Source organism: Schistocerca nitens, chromosome 3 (genome assembly GCF_023898315.1).
Source record: "Schistocerca nitens isolate TAMUIC-IGC-003100 chromosome 3, iqSchNite1.1, whole genome shotgun sequence".
Classification (NCBI taxonomy): Eukaryota; Metazoa; Arthropoda; class Insecta; order Orthoptera; family Acrididae; genus Schistocerca; species Schistocerca nitens.
In genome coordinates this window covers 735,491,810-735,515,663 of record NC_064616.1, presented here as the reverse complement: position 1 = coordinate 735,515,663, position 23,854 = coordinate 735,491,810, and the positions used below count along the sequence as shown (strand labels likewise).

Genomic DNA, 23,854 nt, shown 5'->3' with positions numbered 1-23,854 from the left:
GACACCTCTCTCCACCCCAGAAGGTGGTGGTTCTACTGCTGGTGTCTTGGAAAGTGGAGAACCCAGGGGGGCTGCTGTTAATGTCCATTGATAGTGCGTGCCTGGCCTGCTGGAAGGTTGGTGTCCTCAGGATGTGTGGGCTGCGAGTCCTGCAGCGCTGTGTGTGTGTGTGTGTGTGTGTGTGTGTGTGTGTGTGTGTGTGAATTTCGCCAGTTGAAGTACAGGCAAATTTCTGTGCCAGTTCATTGGAAGCAGGATGGAACAGTGTCATACTTATCCAAGTCTGGGCCATTCTCTGCACAAAAACTGCAGAATTCTGCTGCTGTCAGCTGATGGGAAGATTTGAGATAAGGCATAGATGGTTTTTGTTAATGACGATGAGCACGTCCACGAAACATACGCATGAAATGTATGGAGAAGTGTTGCTGGCATCTGTCATGATCAACCAAGAGTAACCCAAACAGAGCCTTGAGAAATCTAGATGAATGCGAGCCCATGGGATGTTGTATTAGGGTAAGGAAAATGCCAATGGGCTTGTGTTGCCTGCTTGCTTTGACATGTTATGCATGCTGCGACCATGTGTTCTGTATCTTTGTCGATGACGTCCCAGAAGACATGTAGGTGGGCTAACTGTTTGCTGAGGGCCATACTGCAATGACAGTCGTGTAATAATGTCAAGATACAACGTTGGAGTGCTTGCAGAAGGACTACTGTGGTGTGGCCATTAGCTCCTTGGAGCAAGAAGATGCCCTTGAGAGTGGACAACTCGTGTTGGTGGTACCAGTAGGTCTGAACAAATTTATGTTGCGGAGTTTTGTAATCTGCTGGCCAGCCATTCTTCACCAATCATATGACCTTTTGGAGGACCAGCTCCTCTGGCGACTGTCGGGTGATGACTACGGTGTCAATAGGTAAGCCGGCCAGCACTGCTTTGGCTTCTGCATCAGTATAAAAACAGACTTCAGGAGCCACATCAAACTCAGGGTCTTGTCCCACTTGGGGACATGATGGTTTCTCCATTTTTGTATTTTGCTCTGAGGACTGATAATAAATGTTGTAGTGATAAATAGAAAGCAACAGTGGCCCTTCTCTGCAGGTCTTAGATGGTTGTGGTGCAATATTAGAATGGCTGTCGAACAGTGGTAACAGAGGCTTATGATCTGTTAACAGGCTAAATAGCTGTCTGTACACACAATCATGAAACTTCTTCAATGCAGAAATGAAAGCTAAACTATCCTTTTCAATTTGACTGGAATTGTGATGTGCCTGCATTAATGGCTCTGAAACAAATGCAATAGGGTGTTCAATTCTGTTGATTTTGTAAGAAAGAATGGCCCCTAAGCTGTAGTCTGATATATTTGCCTCTACTGTCAGGCACTTGGTAGGGATGTACGTATTGAGGCATGTTAGAGTAAAGCTTGTTTGAGATTCCAAAAAGCCTTGTCACAAGTGAAGGATCATTGCCACTTAACATTCTTGTGAAGGAGCTGATGTAGTGGTTTGGCGATAGCTGCCATATGAGGAATGAATGTTCTGTATTTTAATGTGGATTAGAGTTGTTTGGCTTCTTTGGGAGATGGTAGGTTTTGTATGGCCTCGGCATAGTGTGAACTGGGTTGTATCTCTTAGATGGGCCAAATACATATCCCAGATATTCCACTTAGGGCACAGAGTAACATCTTTCCTCATAGCATTCCAAACTAGCCCATTGGAGCCTGCTGAACAAGGAGTCTAAATTGATTCCTAGATCCTCTGCATTTTGTCCAGTGACAGTGATGATGTCCAAATAATTTGCTGTCGGTGGAACGTCTCATGTTAGGTATTCCATGCAGTGTTGTAGTATGGCTGGTCCACTGCCGATGCCAAAGGGCAGGCTGTTATACCAAAAAAAGATCAAATGGTCTGTCGATTACCAGGGTGCTTTTGGAGGCTTTGTCCAAGGCGAGGTGCAAGTAAGTGTCCCTTAGGTCACTTTTTGGAAAAACTTTTCGTCCAGCAAGGTGTGCCATGATATCCTGCACTTTAGGAATATGGTATGTGTTGACGATGGACTGTGAATCAGTAGTTGACTTAAAATCCTCAGCGATCCATTTGATTTTTCAACGGTTGCAGTAGGCTTGACATACGGAGTGCTTGTAATGAGCATCAAAATTCTTTCTTCCTGTAGGCGCTGCAGTTACAGACGAAGCATGCACATAGCAAAAGGCACATTTCAGGCCTTAAAAAATCGGGACATCACCGAAGGCAGTAAAGAGATGTGTGCTTCGAAGTCAGTCATGCAAGTTGATAGATGTGAGAAAACCAAAGCATATTTAGAACAAAGGTCTCACATGTAGGAACTTGGAACAAATGGTTGGATGCAGTTCATTGAGTGGTGGACTTCTAAACTAAGAGCACTGAACGGATCAAAACTCAAAATGTTGGTGCCCTGTTGCACTGACTACAAGGATGCAGGCTGACAGGTACACTGCTTTGTAGTGAACTAGAGTGGTGAGTTGACTTTCTACCTCAGTGGTGTTATCACTATAACTTTTCAACTGCATAGAACAAGACTAGTCATGGGGAACCCAGGTGGAAATATGTCTCCCAGTTGACATAGTGATTGAAGATCCAGAATCAATTTGAAAAAAAAAAAAAAAAAAAACTGGGATGGCATTGATAGGCACTTGCATTGTTAATTACCTATTGGAAATGGGGAGGTTACCCTGGACATGGAGGACATCAGGACAATAGATTCAGTGTGTCTGAATCTGAATGACTGAAGTCCAGTGTGGCACAAGGACTGATCAGATGTCAAACACCAAAACTTTGGACTTGTAGTCTGATACTTACTCACTCAACCACTAAGCCATACATAAAATTAACATCAGTGTCAACTATGATGCACATCTTATTGACTAAATTATTCCGAAATGTCATTTAACAGCCTCATTGTTAGACATGTCTCAAGATACCTATAAAAATGTATTCCACACAAAAGAAAGGTGGTTAAGAAAGTTCTACAAATTAGTTTGTTAAACTATTGCTCCATGTATTTTTTATTACGGTTTCTTTTGCCCTACAAAACTAGTGTCCTGCTGTAATATAAATAAATGGAGCAATCTTGTGGATAACACATTTTGACTGCATATTGTCAAGTGCTCTATAAATTGAATTGTGGAATAGTGATAAAAATTTAATTCTGTGATTATAGTTAAAGAGCAGACAAACTGGCATCGACATGATCCAACTGAACAGAATGCCGATTCGAGACCAGTACAGAGTGGGACAACTGTTTTCATTGAGGAATTAAAACTGAGACATTTTCCCAGGTGGGTTGGCTGCAGTTCTTCATGAAACAGTATGGTATTGTGCTTCATTATGTGTGCAAATATAATTCCCAGTGGTACTGTTATGATTTTTTACAATAATTTACTGATATTAATTGTATGAAGGGTGTTCAATTTATCTGAAGGCTTTGAAAACAGCACAGTGGATCCAGACATGTAATGATTAAAATTTGTTCGTCTCGGAGGGGGCATCCAACTCACCCTCCCATAGCACCCTGTGTGTGGGAAGTGGGGAGCAACTTTGAAATCTTGAATGGGCACCCCAATTTTTTATTTGGATGTTATGGAGGAAAAAAATATGCAAGTTTTGTCTGAAACAACTGCTCCCCCCCCCCCCCCCCCACCCCCTCATGTGACAGATGATGCTGTATAGAAAATCATATGTTTCAAAATGCTATCCAGTACCTTTGAATTAACCCCGCACCTCCTTGGTGTGTGTGTGTAGAACAGGCAATTATACCTTTTAATGGGACGGCGCTGACTGTTATGCTAGTCAGAGTTTGCTACGTGGCCCAAGTGGTGCATTGAGCAATCCCCTTTTCATTTTGTCAGAAAAATACAACATTGACAATAGGGTTTCCAGTTAAAAATTATGAAATGATGCCTGTCATACCCTTGCAGTGTGTATATTGGGGGGGGGGGGGGGGGGGGGGTTAAAGTGTCATTGCATAGCATTGTGAAACATAAGATTTTCTACCCATTTTGATTTTTCTATATACTGTACCATATGTTGCAAAACAGAAAAATGTTTCAGACAAAACTTCAAACTTTTTTCTGTAGAATCTGAACATACAATATAAAAAAAATGGGGGTTTACACATTTTAACTATAAATTGTCTGGATTGTGTAGTTTTAGAGATATTTCAATGTCTTCAGATAAATTAAACATCCTGTGTGTCTCTCTATATATAAAAACTTCATTCTGTCATCACACTTACCGCATTAGTTCTGAGCAGTAAAGAATTTGAAGGTTATCAGGTATACCTTTCTTATTGTTGTGGTTCAATGTTCACCTTTATGGTGTTCCTGCTAATGGGAAACTTTGCATGTCAGTAGAATACTCGTTGCAATGCAGAACCACACACTAATATAGAATATGTGAGAAAAGTGAATTTGATGTTGAAGTATTTGATAACAAAAATAGTGTATGTAACTTGTACAGTAAAATGTGACTGCTTATCATGGATATTTGATACTATGATATTGTTTTATACCAAATTCAAAGAAATTTTGTGTTTATAATATGTTGGTGTAGTCAACCTAAACTCAAGAGTACTCATCAGATGTTTCACCTGATGCCCAGTATTTATGTGTTTATGGACGATGTAATTCTGATTCAAATTACAAACAAAATGTTATAGCTCGTATGCAAATAAAGTTGTCTGGTGCTAATTTAGTTCAAGGCTAATTCACTTAATTTGAGGCTGCACTCTTGATTGGGAGTATAAAGTTATGATTTCATTGAGGAAGGAAAAAATCCATTCACACTGGATGTAGCCTGAAACAATGAGCTGTTTCTTTTAGCTTGCTCCACATAAACATTACGAAGACAAAATTGAAAATAGCATTTGAAAAATGGTGAGGGAGGAGTACCTATTGAATCTGAGACACCTGGAAATCGGACGCCTTGCTGTGAATGATTTGAAATAGTGACAGAAACTTGAGCAACAAACATCTGCCTTAAAATTTCCTGTAACCTTGTACGCAAGCCCAATCTCCACTATAGGCTGGCATCCCATATCAATTTTTCCATATTTACTCAAAGAGCACACTCAGGGTGTCTACGCTCTGAGGCAACCAAGAAATCTGGGAAAAACCTTGGGATTTTTTTGAATTCTGGGAATATTTCCGGTACAGTTTTATAGTTTTGACTGGTAAGAGCTGATAAACAGCAAAATGTGTCAAAGACTTTAGGATGAAGATTATGGAATACTTAATTACAATAAACTGCTGCCGATGAGTGTGGCGTCACAACTGTTTACATTAAGTTCATGTGAGCAGATGCTTGCAGGCTCACGCGCATGCGTAGTTGAGTTGCATATGGCAGTACCTTCTCCCGCTTCCGGTTCGTTGAAGAGTGGCTAACAATAACAATAAACACTCAGATGCTACCTGGAAAAAATTTTTCTGGTGCACCCAAGTTGCCAGATTCGCGCATGCACATAGTAGTCTGGGTTGTAGTGGGAGTTAGTCTTCACGTAAGCCATGTTTTGTTTAGTTATTTTGCTGTTTCCTCTTCGTTTACACTTCTTGCATCAAATGAAAACAAATGGATTTCTGTGCTTGGGAGCTATTAAGTAAATTAAATTACAGTTACATAATTACGGAAGGCCCACGTATGTTACTAGTTTGTTTTCCGATTTTATTTCCACACTTTTGGCAGTCAATCACCTTGGGTTTTCTCCAGAGGCCATCAATTTATTAGAAACAGTGTTTTGTTCTGCACTGTTGACTAGTTTAACCTATTGGCTAGTTTAAACTGTTCACTGAATTTCAAGTGCACATTTTAATCTTCTGGCATGCACGGCATTACACCATAATAAAGCAATACTGGTACTCCGAGAAAATTTGCATCCTGAAAACCGCACTGAAAAGCTTAATATCAGATTGTGACCTACTTCTTTGTGAATTTGGACATATGAATGTGCACTTTAAGCTGAATAATGCATTTTAGCACGGTTTACGAAAGTCCAATGATCTTGGAGTATCCTATTTCTTTTATGACATTGTGTAATATCTGTTAATACTATATATGTATGAACATGCGGGTCTCCTAGTCATTGTAGCTGCCCACTTGCAGTAACGTCTGTTCTTTGGCACTCCCAGGCAACTGCTGAAACTAAGCTATTTCTAACAGGTTGCAGGAAAATATTGTGAATGGTACTTTGAAAAGCGTTAGTTTCAAAGTAAATTTCCTTTTACACAAGATGAATTATGTTACATGTGTGAATGTGCAATGAATTTCTTAAATCAGAGTGTTTGACTCTCATTTAAGACTTAACAAATTCAGGACTGGCCACTTAGAAGAATTTCGAGCCGAAAAGACCAGGCATTAATGGCGTTATTTAAGATTTTACTGGCACATTTGTGTGATGGATCTTACAGTGTAACACACAAGAAAGACCAATATTATATGTGAAAGCTTAATTTTTCCAGTAGCTACACTATGTACATTAATTTAAACCATTAACTTTTCCTATTTGTGTGTTAACAATACTTAAGTGATGTTGCTATTCACTTGTCATGGAAAAAGTGTATTTTTCACCTTAGGAGAAGCATATTTTCACATGGGAAAAAGTGCAATTTTAACCGGGATATCTGGGGAGTTTTTGCTTGTTCGCATATACACACTGACACTATAAGTTTTTGGCCCTTTTACACATATTTGGAAGACAGGGTCACACTTTGGTTGCTGTTGTACTTAGGTAGTGATGCTGAGACTGGTGCTATCCAATTTGAAGTTCTTGTCGTTTAGACATTCTTTCATAAAATTGCTGTTTCATTAAAATGGTGAGTAAGCTACTATGGATGTTTCAGTCATACATCATACGCTCTAATAACTTCAAAGTGGCAGAGCTGCATTGATGTAGACTTCACCATGTCTTGAAGACAGAAATTTATGTCATTTCATTACAAGTGGAAATTTGTGGACTTCATGTAATCAATATAACTTTTAGAAAGGCAAATAAACAGACACAGGCTGTGATGATACGAGGAGACTTCCTTGGCCTAGTAGTTAAGTTGCTAGTTTTGGATGATGAGATCACAGGTACAATTCCCAATGAGTCAGTTAATTGCATGTGCCATGGATCAAATGTAAGCCACTTTCTCAGTGAAACTTGTGACAATGCGCCGACCATTTTAATCTATTGGCTTTTGTATTAACCTAATCTTTATTTCTTTTTCATACTCTATGTGAAACCAGCCCCCCCCCCCCCCCCCGAACACCTCCTCTCTCTCTCTCTCTCTCTCTCTCTCTCTCTCTCTCTCTCTCTCTCTCTCTCTCTCTCTCTCTTGTCATGGAAAAAGTGTATTTTTCACCTTAGGAGAAGCATATTTTCACATGGGAAAAAGTGCAATTTTAACCGGGATATCTGGTATGCGCGCGCGCATACTCAACAACATTAACTTCACTGTAAAACATCAAGTAGATAAAGGAATCAGTTTTCTTGATCTTACAACCTCTAATGCATGCAATAAACATGCATTTCACATTTACCAAAAACCCATCATCAGTGATGTTGCTATAAACAACTGTCACCAAATACCAACACAAAATGTGCATATGATTAAGCGTAGATCAGAAGAATGCTAAAGTCCCATTTATTCATCTTGATTGGAAAAAAAAAATTGACATTATCATATTAACTGCACACAGGAAGGGATATAACCCAGATATAATTGATAAAGTCTACGAAAAAGTCAAAAAGAAACTTTGCACACTACATAAATCAGATTCACAAGAACACACACATACATTTGTTCGCATCCTGTTTATAGGAAAAATTTCATACCCAGTAGCTAACCTTTTTTGTAACAGTAGTATTTAAATATCCTCCATCACTAAAAATAAGCTACAGCAGCACATCATTCACTGCAACAAGACAAATAGTGTGTGTCCCAGCAAATCAGGTATTTACAAACTTTGACAATTGGCCACAATTCTACAGAGGCCAGATGGTAAGGATTTTAAATATGAGATACCAGGAACACAGGGATGCCTTCTGGCTAAATAATTGTGATAAATTGACTTTTGCAACATATCTGAAAGTACATGAACACTCAGCCTTAGTCATTAAAGATAACCTGCAGCTGCTACACACTGTCAGTAAAGGAAAGAAAATGAATAATTTTGGAGAGCTCGGATTTACATCCATATCCCCAAATCACGACATCTAATTCTCAGTGAACAATAGACCTTGCAAAAAAAGTCATTTCTACACAGCTTCAATGAAATATTTAAAAAAAAATCATAAACTGTAAAGGCCAACTCATGCTGTCACCACACCATCACATCAAATCAGTTGAAGTCAAGTGATCTCAACTAGCAAGGCTGTCTTCAGCTCTCTCTCTCTCTCTCTCTCTCTCTCTCTCTCTCTCTCTCGCCCCCCCCCCCCCCTGCTGTCTCCCTCCCCCTCTGCTGTGGGAATTGTGGTCTTCGATTTACATGTAAGTGCACGTACACAATGCAGTAGATTACATACATGGATGCTGGAGTGCACATTTGTATGAAAATGACAGTTGTTGGACTCAAATGGTTTGCAACTTGCAGGGATAGCTTATATATTAGAGATGATAGACAGAAGTGCCCAGTGACACAAAAAAGAGTGTGGGTCAAAAAAGTGCCATTACGTGGTACAAAAAGGGAAATTTCACACACTATAGAAGGCGATTGAGGAAGAGAAATCTGTACTTTATATTTTAGAAAATTGAAGCACCAACTTTTTTTCATTTCTTATGTCAAATTGCACCCAGAATTACTAAACGGAACACTGTGTTAAGAGCTGCTGTCACATCTCATGGAAAAATTGGTTTGTTTAAGGTTAAGCTTAGTTGTTAGTCCAGTGAAAATATTTGTGCAATGGTCATATCTCTCTCAATACCTTTCCTTTCAAGATTTATAGGTTTTCTTCCAATTTTGTATTTACCTTTTAATAGTGCGAGAGCCTTATTTATACTGGGGTTAGCTAGTGAAACCACATAAATATTGACCACTGGTGCTTGCAAAATTGTTTCACACTCCACCTACTGACCAATCTGACTTTATCCACAGTTGCAGCCATGTTACATTCCATTTCATTGTAAAATATTAAATACAGTACCAGTATGTATAAAATCCACTTTGTAAATGTAGTAGAGGGCAAGTAATTTAGTACGCTCATGTCATACAGTCCACAGCTCATGGTCTTGCGGTAGCGTTCTCACTTCCTGAGCACAGGGTCCCAGGGTCAGGGATTTTCATCTGCCCCAAGATGACTGGGTGTTGTTGGGTGGTCTTCATCCTCATCATTCATCCCCATTGCGGTTGGAGGAAGGCAACGGCAAACCCCCTCCATTAGGACCTTGCCTAGCATAGCGGTGTGGGTCTCTCGCATCGTTCCCTACACTCTGTCAAAAAGCATGGGACTTCATTTCCATTTCCATGTCATACAATACAAACTGGTACCTACTGCTTTGATTAATCTTTTGTCATTTATTATAAATTTCAAAGAAAGAAATAATGAAACAAAACAATTTATAACAAACAACTGATATCAACCACAAAAACCATGATGAAACGAAGTATGGGGATGTGCATGTGGCTGTGTATCGGGAGGAAATGCGCTTGGGTGTCACATGTTCAACGATTGATGGATTACGTCAACCGTCAAAACTTACTTTCTGAGAGATCTCGATGTTGACGTGACAAGACAGGGCGGCCGTTGTGGGTGCCGCCATTTGAAATGCGTTGCAGGACGTATTGAGGGGATGTGATGTGATGTGACAACCAGTGTGAATTGGCCTTTAATTGTATCCTCCTCAAAACTACCACGCTTTTTTAAAAAAGAGACAACTGTCTAGTTAACCTTATATAATTTGCCAGCAACCATTCTATATATAATAAATGACAGTGTGGTTCCACAATCATGTAACAATTTCATATTCCTAATTTTTAATATCTGTTATGTATCTTATGTGTAACATCTCTGTACTTCTTTGACATAAGCTCTTTCACCATAACCTTTGTTTTCCAATGTAAACACACTGGGTGTTGAGCGCATGTGCTTCTGAATTTCCTAACAACTGGAGTGTCACTTCATTATGACCATAATATGGAAGCACCAGTAATTAGCATGACGACTAATATACAGTTAATTTGTAAAAAAATGAAATATTTTTGTAAAAATATAATAGAGGCAATGTGAAAACGATGTGGGAATATCACCTATATGTAAGTGCTGTAATATTTTACAACACATATTGTGTAGCCAATTCCAGATGTTTAATGTGTGTCTGTTTAGTCCTCATCACATTATTTGTTTTTGATTTAAGCAGTGATCTCCAACGCAAAGTATGGAAACATGTACTTGAATGTAAACTGTCTGAAGATGGGTACAAGCCCAAAACTGATAATGTGTTAAATAATATCACCTGTTGTGACTGGTAATGGTTATTATTCTAAACCCTATAAAGGAACAGTCCTGGAGCTCAGCTGCATCCATCGTGGATGAAATACGTTTTGTGCTTGAAATATTATCACCCCTGTGGGAGATTTTGCTTTGCAGACAATGATTACAATGTAGATTTCTTTGTATGTATGTATGTATGCATGCATGCCTATATATGTATGCACACATGTGGTAATACTTCTTGCAGTTAGTCTGTTGCTTTATTCATTAGAACTGCCATTGCTAACCTTCTGAACTATTCCATGGAGTTGTTATTAAATATACTAGCTACCTGACCATGATCACTTTATCATTTGGCTGTTCTCTTTTATAAAAATTCCTTGCTTTCTATTACTGACTGTTTCTTTTTTGATTGCTGCTCATATAGGTTTTGTCGTCTGAATTTTTGCAGACATTACTAATAGCTTTTTTATTTATTTTTAATCACTTTCCTTAAAGCAGCACAGTTTTTTATGTAATATGAGTTCAGTCTTCTGAGTTTGCTAATATTTTCATATAATTTACTAGCCGTTCTTTCCTTTTGCAATTCGTGGCTTCTTTGGTGCCTTATTGATGCCATGCTTTGTTTTCTTGAAAAATCAGCTGCTAAAGATTGATAGAAATCCGTTCACAATTGCATTAAATGTAGTATGTATGAGGCATTTTTGCAAAAAGCATTTAAACTGTAGGGCGTGGGAGAAAGAGAGTAAGTCATTGATGAGTCCAGTATGACTGAATATGTTAAGGTAGATGGGTTGACAACAGTGTTTCGGGTTTTTTTAAGTTCAGGGTTTTGTGGTGTGGTGGGAGGATATTTTGGGGATATGGAAGATGGGAAAGGTCTCCAAAGCAGGGTCCAAATACAGTGAGGGTTAATGTGTAGATTCACAGGAATTAGGGTAGGTATTGTTAGGTGAGAATAAGGTGTTGGGCAAATGAGGGAACTTTTAGAGGTGGTCTCTGGAACGAACTTCCAGTTTTTGGAGAGCAAGGTTTACATTTTATAAGACTGGATGTAAGTAATTTGGGTTGCACAATAACAATATTTTGCAGAAGCAGCAGAGGGGTGGATAAATGAGAGGGTAAAATGAGGTAATGTGATAAATAATTTTAAACTGAAGTCAGGCAATTAGATGGATGTATGGATAAAGTGCACTACAGTTGAAGCGGCCACAGATTATGCCACAGGGCACCAAAAAAGTCCAGCACAAGCATGCTAGTGATGGGTAATAAAATTTAGGCATAAGAAAGTGAGAAGGAAAACATAGGGAAGATGTGGATGAACAATGTGAGAGAGTAAAAATCTTCTGGGTTGTTAGGCCGTGTCATATTTCCTTCTAAAATAATAACAGCTCTGTTACAAAGAATCTGACACCTAGAACACAAGTCTCACCCAGGATGTATGGACTACCCAAGACACATAAAGAATTGGTTCCTCTGAAGCCTATCGTCAGTGGGATTAACTCGCCAACCTATTTTCTAGCACATCATTTATCTGGTCAACTGAGACTTCTAGTTGTTAAAAGAAATACTTTTATCAAAGATTCAAAACATCTATTAGAAATTATATACACAGTGAAGATATGTGGAGGTGACATTCTTGCTAACTTCAATGTGACATCGTTATTTACTAATGTCCCTGTATCTGATACAGTGACGATCATAAGGGAGAAAGTTGCTCCACATGTTTGTGACTTAATTGAGTTATGTCTTTGTTCAAGCTATTTTAATTAAAATGGTGAATTCTATGAACAGACTGATAACTTTGCTATGGGCTTACCCATATCGCCAGTTGCAGCTGCCATATTTATGGAACATTTTGAGCAACAGACATTAAGTAGCACTCCTTTGAAGCCTTCTTGTTGGCTCTGCTATGTGGATGATACATTTGTTATATGGCCACACAGCGAAGAAGAACTTCATGTGTTCCACAATTTCTTAAATGGAATTCACCCCAAACTTTAATTTACCTTGTAGGTTGAGAGTGAGGTTGGTCTCACGTTCCTAGACGTGTTGATATACGAAGATACGATAACACACTAGGTCACAGTGTATATAGAAAACCGACCCACACAAACAGGTATTTAGATGCCACTTCTCACCCAGCGCAGACGCAAGCAGTGCTCAACACTGTCTTCACTTGCCTTCTCTATTAGCGATGATGACCACCTGAAATTGGAGTTGGATTTTTTAAAGAGGACAATGAAGGCAAATGGCTATGATAGTTATTCAGTTGACAGGGATTTTAGGTGGAATATTAATCATGCTAATAAGAATGAGGAGGAACTGCCTTCTCGCATCTGTTAGGTTACCATTTGTTTCTGTGGTCACTGACCGCATGAGCAGAATTTTAAAGGGAAATGATATACATACATCTTCCTTTAATCAAAACAAAATGAAAAACTTTTTCTGACAAAAAACGGATCCACTTGATTGCCTCCATGATGCAGACATCTATTAAGTGACATGTGGCTGTATCAAAGTGTATATAGGCGAAATGGGGAGAACTGTTAAAGAATGCGTTCAGGAACATGAACAGCACATGCAGCGAAAACAAAGTGTAAAATCAGCATCGTGAGAACAGTGGCTCAGACATAGATTTTAATAATGTATGTGTGCTGGCCAAAGAAACCAACATTTATAGAAGAAAGGTCCGAGAAACAAATTTCCAAGAATGCTTCTAATTTCAATAGAGTGGACAGCTTCCGGCATTGTGGCTCCTCCCACCATCCTTCCTCGACATAAGTAATGTTATGATGTAGCTCAAGATAATTTTTTGGTGTCATTGCTACTTTTTCTATGTATTTACACACAGTGGTGTACGACTAGAAGTAATTATTGTATTCTGCTTGCAGTAGTGCTGGTTATTCACTTCCTTTTTCTAATGCATGACAAACTGCACACGTGGGTAATCGTTTCACTCTCCATTTATAATACAATTTCAACATTTTATTTGATTTTTTAATCGTGCAGAAACTGTTCTTTTATTTCAGCTGTGAGGGTATAATTGTCACAATGAAAGGAGAAGAGCTCTCAGTGCCTTATCTAAAGGAGCATGGATTTGACAGACCTATAATTATAAAAGACAAGAAAGGACTTGGAATGAAGATACCAGAGAAATCAATATGGGAAGTTGCTAGTTACATAGGTAATAATGAAATTAATTTACTGCCCTATGTTGAAGTGACACTGAAAATTTTACTGTTACACTTGTGACTAGACTGTCAAAATTTACAAGCCACATCATTTTGTGCAAAATTTTGTAATGAAATGGCTTGACTTGGAGTGAAGAAAATATTGTTAAAGTATTTGGTAAGAAGCACTTCTTGCTGGTTCACGTGATGACAAGGCATACATTTCATGTTGCTGTCATATTTTGTCAATTCTTAGTGGAACTCATCAATAATCATAAATGTGTTTGAAGTCTATTATTTTATGGCCCATCATGTGACTTGCCATGAAAGCAATCAATGTAAATAATATTTCTGTAGGCTATTCATGGCAATATGTTTAGACTGAGAAAAGTTATTGGATTTAATCAAGCATAAATGGTTTGGGAGTCCATTTGGTTCAAAGTCAAGTTAAAATTACACGTGATAAATGGGAGTACTTCATTTTCCATTTGTGTGTGTGTGTGTGTGTGTGTGTGTGTGTGTGTGTGTGTGTGTGTGTTTTTCCCCCCTTCGTTTTCCGTAAATTAACTTAGCATTTTATTTTTTTATGAGGAAAAAATACTTCCTGCTTCCCACAAAATATCATTTTTTCGTATTATTAGCTGAAATATATTTATCCAGCATCTTGTTTCTTGGAGCATATTTGTTTCTTTTGGTGCTCAAATGTTTTAAGTTTATTTTTATTTCCTGAAATTTGCACCGTTTTACTCTCTGTCATGTTCTGTGAACAAAATATCATGTAAACTTATATTTTGTTGCAGACTCAGAGCGAAAAGTTGATGTGATTGATGTTATCAGACAGACGACCCTCACAATGCCTTTCAAAACATTTATTGACTACTTTTGTTCTCCATTTAGCAAAAATCCTTTCAATTTAATCAGTTTGGAAATATCCGATACACGGTAAGTATACCGCAGAGTTAATATTTTATTTTCTCAACTTCAGAATTATATTCCTGATTTGTAGCCACAAGGATTTAAGCTACAGCAGACTAAAAATACTGTAGCTGACATATTTGTCTCGAGAGATTCAGTAATCTGAAATGAGGTTTTGACTAGACAAGATGGGTTGCTGACACAACTACTTAGATCTGAATATGATCCAGTTTGTTCAAAACATGGCAATAATTCAAAATGTGCAACTGAGATTGAACAATAAATGAGAATTATTTTAAACTAAAAGTAAATCCCAAATAACATTATTTTCAGCTTCCTTGAAATCTGCAAGGGGAAGAAAGAAAGAGCTTAATATCTATAAGTCTACCAAAGGTAGAAAAAGAGGCAATAACACACTAAGAACTCTGTGTCAAGAGTGACACAAAGGTACAGAAATGGAACACAGTGATAAATAAACAAATAATTTTAAAAAATACTGCACACCATGACATTGCATTTTGTTTTCTTCTGTGGGCCTTTTCAATACATTTATCTTACAGAACCAAAGATTCTGAATTTGTTTCTCTTACAGAGCTAAAGATTCTGAATTGGTTCTCCTCCTACTGTAGTCATAACTTACAGCTGCTGATAAAATAAAACTTCCATATAATCGCTGGGTGTCACATTGTCTCAGATTTATGTTCTGTGGTTATGATACACTAACATCGGTGAAAATTGGATCGTGAAAAATAATACACGTGATTAAAATTAAATGTATACTATTGTTTAGATGACAATAATACACTAATTATTAGGATTTTAGATGGTTATATGAATTTTGACTTACGAAGGAATGGTCCAGTCTGACAGGTCAAAACCTACCCTGAAAATTGTCACGAGAAAAGAACTGCTTATAGCAGCAGTTTGCGCAGCATTTCCTGTCTAGGTGCAAATCGGCAAATTAGCAGATAGTCACATAGTGCTGAGTTGAAAGTGCGCACGTGCGCGCGCGCACACACACACACTCACACTCACACTCTCTCTCTCTCTCTTTCTAAGCACTTAAACTGTACCAAAAGCCTCCAATTGTTAATTGTTTGAATAACTTGCAGTGCATATTGCCAGCTAAACTGTTGCAGATGTAATTATTATACAAGTGAGGTAAGAAAATGAAGGCAGTGTATGATGATGTATTACAGGTAACTTCCATCAATTGGGACATTAATTTGTTGACAATGAATATTGTATAAAAATTCTCATAGCACTGTTGTTACGGTGATTTTTTAATAATGTCTATTTTACTAAAAATGAAATAGTTCATTATTTATTCCATGTAGTTGTCACAAAAAATAGGAAGTGTCTGTTGGATGGTGAACACTAAGTTATTCAATATACCAGGCATACCGACAAAAGAAAAATCAGTGCATTCAGGCACTTTACAGTAATTGCTAGTTTTATTTAAACAGAATTGGGATAGAGTAAGAAATGGTCACTGCCTTGTTCCACATAATGTGCTGTAACAGGTGTACCTAACCAAATACATAAAACATGCTAATACAACCTGACAATGCACAAATGAGTAAAGTTTAATAACAGTGTTCCACTGATAAATGTGAAATGACAGACAGCTATTGGAAATTGTATTGTGGAAAAACACATTACACCATCAAAAAATTTCTTTGCCAAGACGCCGAATCACACTATAAGTTCCAGGTGGAATCTGAATTACATTGTCACATAGCAGAAAGTGTAATTAGGTGAATGATAAACACTAACTTCACTTAACGAAGGTTTATTCAGCACTTGCACATACAAGAGCGCGGAACGAAGTGCCTCTGGCCAGAACACATACAGTATATATACAGCTATAGAACATTCTAGTACAAGGATTCTTGACATTTGTGGACACTTCTAGAATGTACTCAAACCGAATATAGAAACTAAAATTGTACAGTCTAGGTGAGTTTTGAACTCACGACCATCCATGCAACAGTTTCGTATCATAACCACTACACCATGGTGTTACTCGGCTTCTTCTAAGACATCGTTCTCACCTCAAAATAAGTGTCTCGGTGTAACATCCTCCTAGTGCGGGAATGAGTTACAGGTCCTGCATACTTCGACTCCCGATGACTAATTCTCGCCCTGGCGGTGATATTTGTAGGACTTCTTTTGCCACTACACTCTTCATCACCTTTCCGCTTGCTGCCTATCACTGGAGCTTCAAATTTACCCCGGGTTGCAGGATGCTTATAGGGCTTCATTCGAAGGACGTGGACCATCTGATCTTTCACCGTCTTGTGTAGGCGTCGAAATCTTCAACTTCATAAGTTACATCAGACAACTGTCTTACAACTGTACAAGGTCCAAAGTAATGCCTGAGGAGCTTCTCTGAGACTCCAACCTTCTGAACAGGAGTGAAGATCCAGGTGAGGTCACCAGGCTGGTAGACAACAGGGTGGTGGCTCGCGTCATACCTTTGGCGATCATTTTGTTGAGCATGCAGCTTGCGGAGTCGAGCTAACTGCCAAGCTTCCTCAGCTCAGGTTAACACCTGGCTGATGTAGTGGTCGTCCATGTCATCAGGATGTAACAGAAACACCATGTCCATCGTCGTAGTCACCTCACGCCCATGCACCAGGAAAAATGGCCTAAATCCTGTGGTGTCTTGTTTGGCAGTGTCGTAGGCAAATGTCATGAAAGGTAGCACCTCATCCCAGTTGCTCTGCTCAACATTGACAAACATTGATAGCATGTCGGCCAAGGTTTTATTAAGGTGTTCAGTAAGCCTGTTAGTTTGCGCACGGTAGGCAGTCATCATGTGATGAGTAATGTTGCACCGACGGTTTATTTCTGTCACAAGATTTTCCCTCGATCCGTAATTAACAACCTTGGGGCACTGTGTTTTAATACGATGTCTTCCACAATGAATTTGGCTACCTCGGATGCTTTGGCTGTTTTCACGGCTTTCGTAATGGCATAGCATGTCAGATAATCAGTGCAAACAATAATCCATCTATTGCTACTAGCAGATGTTGAAAGTCATCCGAGGTGGTCAATCCCAACATGCTGGAAAGGCGTTTCGGCTGGTGGAATTGGTTTGAGACGGCCAGGTGGTTTCTGAGGAACTGCCTTTCTCCTCTGGCACTCTCGACAGTGCGACACATAGTGATGGACACTTCTAAATACACCTCGCCAGAAAAATCTCTTGCGGATTCTGTCATAGGTCATAATAAACTCTAAATGTCCGGCCTCAGGTGTGTCATGGATTTTCTGTTGAACATCTAAGTGCATATGTTAAGGAATCACTGGTAGCCACTTCTTTCCAAACGGATCAGTTTTTCTTGCTAAGTAATCCATTAACTATCTTAAATTGTCCTTTCAAATCCTCCTACTGATTTAAAGCAAGCATAATTTGAGATATCTTGGCATCCTTCTTCTGCTCAGCAGAGAGATCCTGGAGTGCAGCAACACAGTCACTATCTTTGACAAAGTCTTGATGGTTTTGCACAGGGTTTCTTGAGAGACAGTCGGCATCTTGGTGTTTTCTTCCACTTTTGTACACTATGGTACTGTCATACTCTTGAAGACATAGTGCACACCTGGCGAGTCGCCCTGTTGGATCCTGAAGACCTGTCAACCAACAAAGTGAATGATGGCCTGTAACAACTGTGAATGGTCTTCCATAGAGGTACTGTCGAAATTTGCACTTGGCCCAGATCAAAGCAAGACATTCTCTTTCTGTAGATGAGTAGTTTCTCTCGGCTTTTGTAAGTGTCCTAGATGCATAGGCGCCTTCTCTTTTCCATCTTAAATTTGCACCAGAACAGCACCGAACCCATACCCACTGGCATTTGTGTGTAGTTCTGTCGGTGCTCTCTCATCATACAGACCAAGTACAGGGTCAGTCATCGGAGGATTTTGCAGCGCGTAGAAAGAATCTTATTGAGCACCATCCCAGGTAAATTTAGCATCAGCTTTTAACAACTCTTGGAGTGACCTGACTTTGATACAAAAGTCTTTGATAAAATTACGGTAATAAGAACATAATCCAAGGAAGCTTCTTATATCTCTAATACTTTTAGGACTAGGAAATGCCATTATAGATCTCACCTTTTCTGGGTCTGGCCGCTCACATTCATTTGACACATTTTGATTTCTTTTGCTCCAAAGAGACACTTTCTTGGATTAAGTTTCAGTCTGCCTTGTTGAAGACACTTAAGAACGGCCCTCAGTCTTTTTATATGTTCATCAGATGTCAGTGAGAATACTATAATGTCATCCAAATAACAAGACACATCATCCACTTCAGGTGACTTAGAAGATTATCCATCATCCGTTCAAAAGTCGCTGGTGCATTACACAAACCAAACGGCATTACCCTAAACTTACACAGGCCCTCAGGGGTGATGAATGCAGTTTTCTCATGATCAGCCTCGTCTACTTCGATTTGCCAATATCCCGAGTACATGTCCACGGTTGAGAAAAACTTAGCCCCCTTCAGACAATCTAGTGTATTGTCAATTCGTGGAAGGGGCTAAATGTCCTTTCCAGTTACCTTATTAAGCTTCCTGCAATCAACATAAAAGTGCCAACTGCCCCCCTCCTTCCTGACAAGGTCCACTGGTGACGACCATGGGCCCTGCGAAGGCTAAATGATGTCATTCTTCATCATTTTCTCTACCTAGTCGCGAATTATTCAGCGTTCCATTGCTGACACACGGTATGCTCTCTGGCTTATTGGTTGATGGTCTCCTATGCTAATCCGGTGCTTTACCGTTGATTTGTCTGATCCGTTCTTCACCTGTGGATTGAAGCATTCAGAGAACTCTTGAAGAATGACAAGTAGCTTCTTCTGTTGTTCCTTAGTGAGATCTGGTGATAGTCAAGCTAGAAGTTTTTGTCTCGTAGTGGTAGTGCTGATTTCGCCCACAGACTCGGTATGGGAGGTTTCTACGACTCTCAGCTGTTCTTCAATTAATGGCTCAGCATTTGCTACGCACATGTGTCTTGGAAGGATCTGCGGTTCTTGGCGACAGTTAACTATTCACTGAATCCGTTCTTAAACGAGACGACATAGGTTGGGATGACCAAGTTATTCTTCAGTGGTATGCTTCTCTTACATTCCACTACAAGATACATGGGTTGATGCATGGCATGACACGTGACAGTTACCTTTCTAGCACTGACTGCAGGAATGATAACTTCATCCAGTACACATAGTCTCCACACACTCGGATGTGCATCTTCCTGTCCACAGCATCTCATCTCATCTCATCTCATCTAGCATAATCTTAGAGCAACCACAATCTATAATAGCCTGAGAAGCTTTCAAAAAGTCCCATCCGAGAATATCATGACTACACTCTTGTAAGATGATGAATTCTAAGGGCTGTGTATGGCCACTTATACCTACACAAATGGTACATCTTCCTGTAGGTTTTACATATTTCCCAGCAGCCACCTTCAGCAGAGATGTTTTGTTGTCAATGAATATGGTTTTCTGCAACTGGCGATGTTACTTCTCGGAAATGACTGAATATGATGCTCCAGAGTCGACAAGAGCTTGGGGTGGTCGGCCATCCATGGGAATATTGGCATAGTTTCCTATCATTTTTGTAGTGATTGATGGTGTAGGATTTTTCTCTTTGGCGGCTTTACCTGCAAGGAAGGTCGCACCCTTTAGTTTCCCAGGTTGCGGTAGCTAGGTGATTGGCTGGAGCTTCTAAACAGCGATGGAGACCTCGATCAACGTGCTGGGGAGCGTCCTCTCCAGCCGCTAGCTTGCGGCGATGGTGACCTACGTCATCTTCCACCCACATCTTCTTGTTCATCTTCGTCGTCCCAGAGGTGGCATTAGCTAAGATCAATCTGCTGTCTTGTGGCGCGGATGTCATCAAATATCCGCCACCTTTCTTGACAATAGCGCACCACATGTCCCAGTCATCCAGAGTGGAAATGTACTGGTTGCTTATCCTGGGTCCTCCAGAAGTCGGTCTTCCTTGGTGCCCAAACAGGTTCCTCATGCGGCATTGTAGGAATGTAACTTCTCCTGGGTCTCGACTGTTTCACTGTTTTAAAGGGAAATGAAGGACGAGAGATTGGGTTCAATGTCTGTACCACTTCCTCCCTTATGACCTCCTGAAGTGTCATGGTTTTTTGCTCGTTGTGCAATTCAAGTGCCTTCTGAACTTCCTCTCTCACTATCTGACTAAGAACACTTTTGAAATCAGTTGCTTCCTCCATCACAGACATCGGTATGATGTTTGAAGGCCGTTCAAACTTCTTGTGTGTAATTCTTTTTTTGATCCATTGTCTCGATATACTGGCATCATTTTATAAAGTTGTCTGCTGTTGAAACCTCCTTCAGGAGTAGGGCTTGATACATGTCCTCAGCAACACCCTTCATGAGATGTGCAACCTTACCTTCCTCCTTCATTCTAGGATCCACTATTTCACACACCTCAAAGACTTCTTGACTGTAGGATGCTGTAGTTTGTACTGGGCACTGTGCCCTGCACTTAAATCTTCAGCCTTGCAATTCTGTCGTTGTGTATCCCCAAAATAATTGCCAAGTTCTGCCTGGAATACTTCCCAGCTTGTGAATTTCTTCTCGTTGTTCTCATACCATTGCCTGGCAGTGCCCTCCAAGTAGAAAAATATGCTAGCCAAACACACAGTGTCATCCCATTTGTTAAATTTGGCTATACACTCATATACTTTCAGCCAATTGTTTGGATCTTGGCCATCGTCACCAGAGAACCCGGAAGGATGTCTCATGTGGTGGCACACAGTTGCTGTCATTGCAACATCCTCTTCTTCTGTCTTCGGTAGATAGTGATATGTTGAATATGGCTCAAACTCGGGTTTCTAACCACGTAATCGGCGGCTCTGTCGTGGCCTGATGGGAGCCACTGTGTCGACGATAATGTTCGCTATCACAAGTTCCAATACCCAGTGCTTCCACCAGAATAATGTCACGTAGCAGAAGGTCTAATTAGATGAATAATGAACACTAACTTCACTTAACGAAGGTTTATTCAGCACTTGCACATAAAAGAGCGTGGAGTGAACTGCCTCCGGCCAGAACACATAGAGTATATATACAGCTACAGAACATTCCAGTACAATAATTCTTCAAATTTGTGGATGCTTCTAGAATGTACTCGAACCGAATATAGAAATTAAAATTTTAAGTTCAGTTGAGTTTTGAACTCGCGACCCTTCATGCAACCGTTTCGTATCATAACCACTACACCATGGTGCTACTCAGCTTCTTCTGCAACAATATTAATTGTTTTTTGTCATCATCATGTCCGGGACAAGAGCGCAACAAAAGCAGTGAATTATTTTTTGCAGCTGGTAAGAAGTTCAAAAATTAAAAAAAAAGACTATTTAGTAGGTAGCAAAAATGCTGTAATCAAGGTTGTAAAATCTAGAAAAATGGGAGAGAACGATAGCATGTGTCATAGCATTCAGCAATGGCACCAGCAACTCTGACTTCTTTCTTTCTTTCTTTCTTTCTTTCTTCTTCTTCTTCTTCTTCCTCTAAATAATAAAGTGCGATTTGCATGCCATTCTTGCATAAAACCTGATTGACTGCTTTTGTACACAGCAAGAAGCTTCATTTTCATGTCACCTACAAATTCCCTAATAGTATTACTTGTTAATGACACCTTCTCTACAGGTTTTCTTCAAGTAAACTTAATAAATTTGTGACTTTCTTTTTTGTATAAATTCTTGAAGCTGCTTAAGTGGGTCAAAGAAGCTTTGAAATCAGTGATGTTCATCCAACTTGCAATTCTGAGAACCCAGTTTTGATCTATCCCAGCAACGGTGAATTGACTCTCACAAGCAGTTCTAAATCGTTCGGAAAGATTTTCTGTTACACTTTTGCGCATATTTCGTACTTGGTATAAATCTTAATTCCATTTATACAATAAAGATCCAGATTTTACAAAAATGAAAGTAGCTTTGCACACTGCTTGACTTTAATCATTATACCCACCTTCATGTAACCAAATAATTTACAACCTTTCCTTTGTCACTGAAAGTTAGTACTGTACAGGTTTTCTTTGGGATTGTTGGGTGATGTGTCTCTCTTCAGGACTCTCATTAGCTCATTTATCATCCTTCGAACCACAGTGTACAAAATCATCAGTAATTTCCTCTAATGTTTCCACAGTTTTTAACAATGTCGACATCATTTGACTGAGTGTCCAAGAAATTAGCAAATAAATGCACGTATATAGGTATTCAGGAGAATGGGTGATTTCAGTTGCCTACCACAGTCTTCATATTTCATCTTCGCAAAGGTATATTCCACATTACTGTGAAACTCTGTAAGCTGCTCAAAGACAGATGCATATTAGCAGGCATATATGAAGAGATCACAAGGAAAATTCAGTTTTCTCTCCATTAACACTTAGCAGTATCGCAAAGGCAGCTGCTAATTGTTATGGATATCAAACGAGTTGCAAATTTGAGCAAATAGTAACTGTGAACAGTTTTCAGAGAAACTGTGAACAGAAACTGAAATTGACTGTATAAAGTATGATAGCAGTGTTGCGAGTTACGTGGTGAAACCCCGTTTTCATACTTTTAAGGGACTTAAAAAGGTGTAAAATGTCGGAAAATGTAAAATTTGGGAAATAATGTTTTAAGCTGAAAAAGTTATGTATAGGATACCCCTTTGTATTTACACACTTTATGTATGTGCACATAATAGACATCAAAAATTCTCTTGTCAGGGACTTGGTTACTATCTAATAAAAACTGCTGATATAATGGGAGCTGACAAGTGGGAAGCAGAAACATTTGAATCAGTTTCATATATCATTATCGATGTTTTTGGAAGGCCTGCAGCTATCGTTCATTATTTAAATAATGAAACTCTGCATCAGTTACATACGTTTTCATGATTAGCACAGTGCATTTTGAGAATTTTTTCTCAATATCAAGTGCAAATATGTACGTAAGTATTTTGTGTGGTGTTTGCATATATGTTGTTCTGCATCTCTTAAACTGTAGTCATCTTTTTTAGGTTATCCAGTACTTTGCTTCCTCAGTTATGTAGAAATACACACCAAAAACATTTGAGCAACGCAAACTGAGTGAAGGTGTGAACTAGCACTACAAGTGGCCAAAAGATGAAACACACTAAATATGGTACGACAGAGATGTGATGACAATTACAACAATCACAAAACTTTGCATGCACTGTAGGGACAGTTTGGAAATGACTGTGATATCATTATTCGTGCGAACCTAGTTACTCCTCTCAGCCACCACGCAGAGTAGAGTTTAGCAGTGGCGGGAGATACGGCAT

The 23,854-nt window shown here is 39.2% G+C and overlaps 1 protein-coding gene across 3 annotated transcripts in view; it reads left to right on the top strand.

Annotated features, from left to right (window-relative positions):
- The window catches only part of LOC126248709 (lysine-specific demethylase phf2-like), a 174,158-nt gene that overhangs the window by 20,203 nt on the left and 130,101 nt on the right, over window positions 1-23,854 (top strand). For all 3 annotated transcript variants that reach the window (XM_049950004.1, XM_049950006.1, XM_049950003.1), the window contains exons 3-5: window positions 3,194-3,311; window positions 13,471-13,625; window positions 14,412-14,553. In XM_049950004.1, coding sequence (XP_049805961.1) covers window positions 3,194-3,311; window positions 13,471-13,625; window positions 14,412-14,553 — 415 coding nt within the window. The remainder of the gene's footprint in view (window positions 1-3,193; window positions 3,312-13,470; window positions 13,626-14,411; window positions 14,554-23,854) is intronic.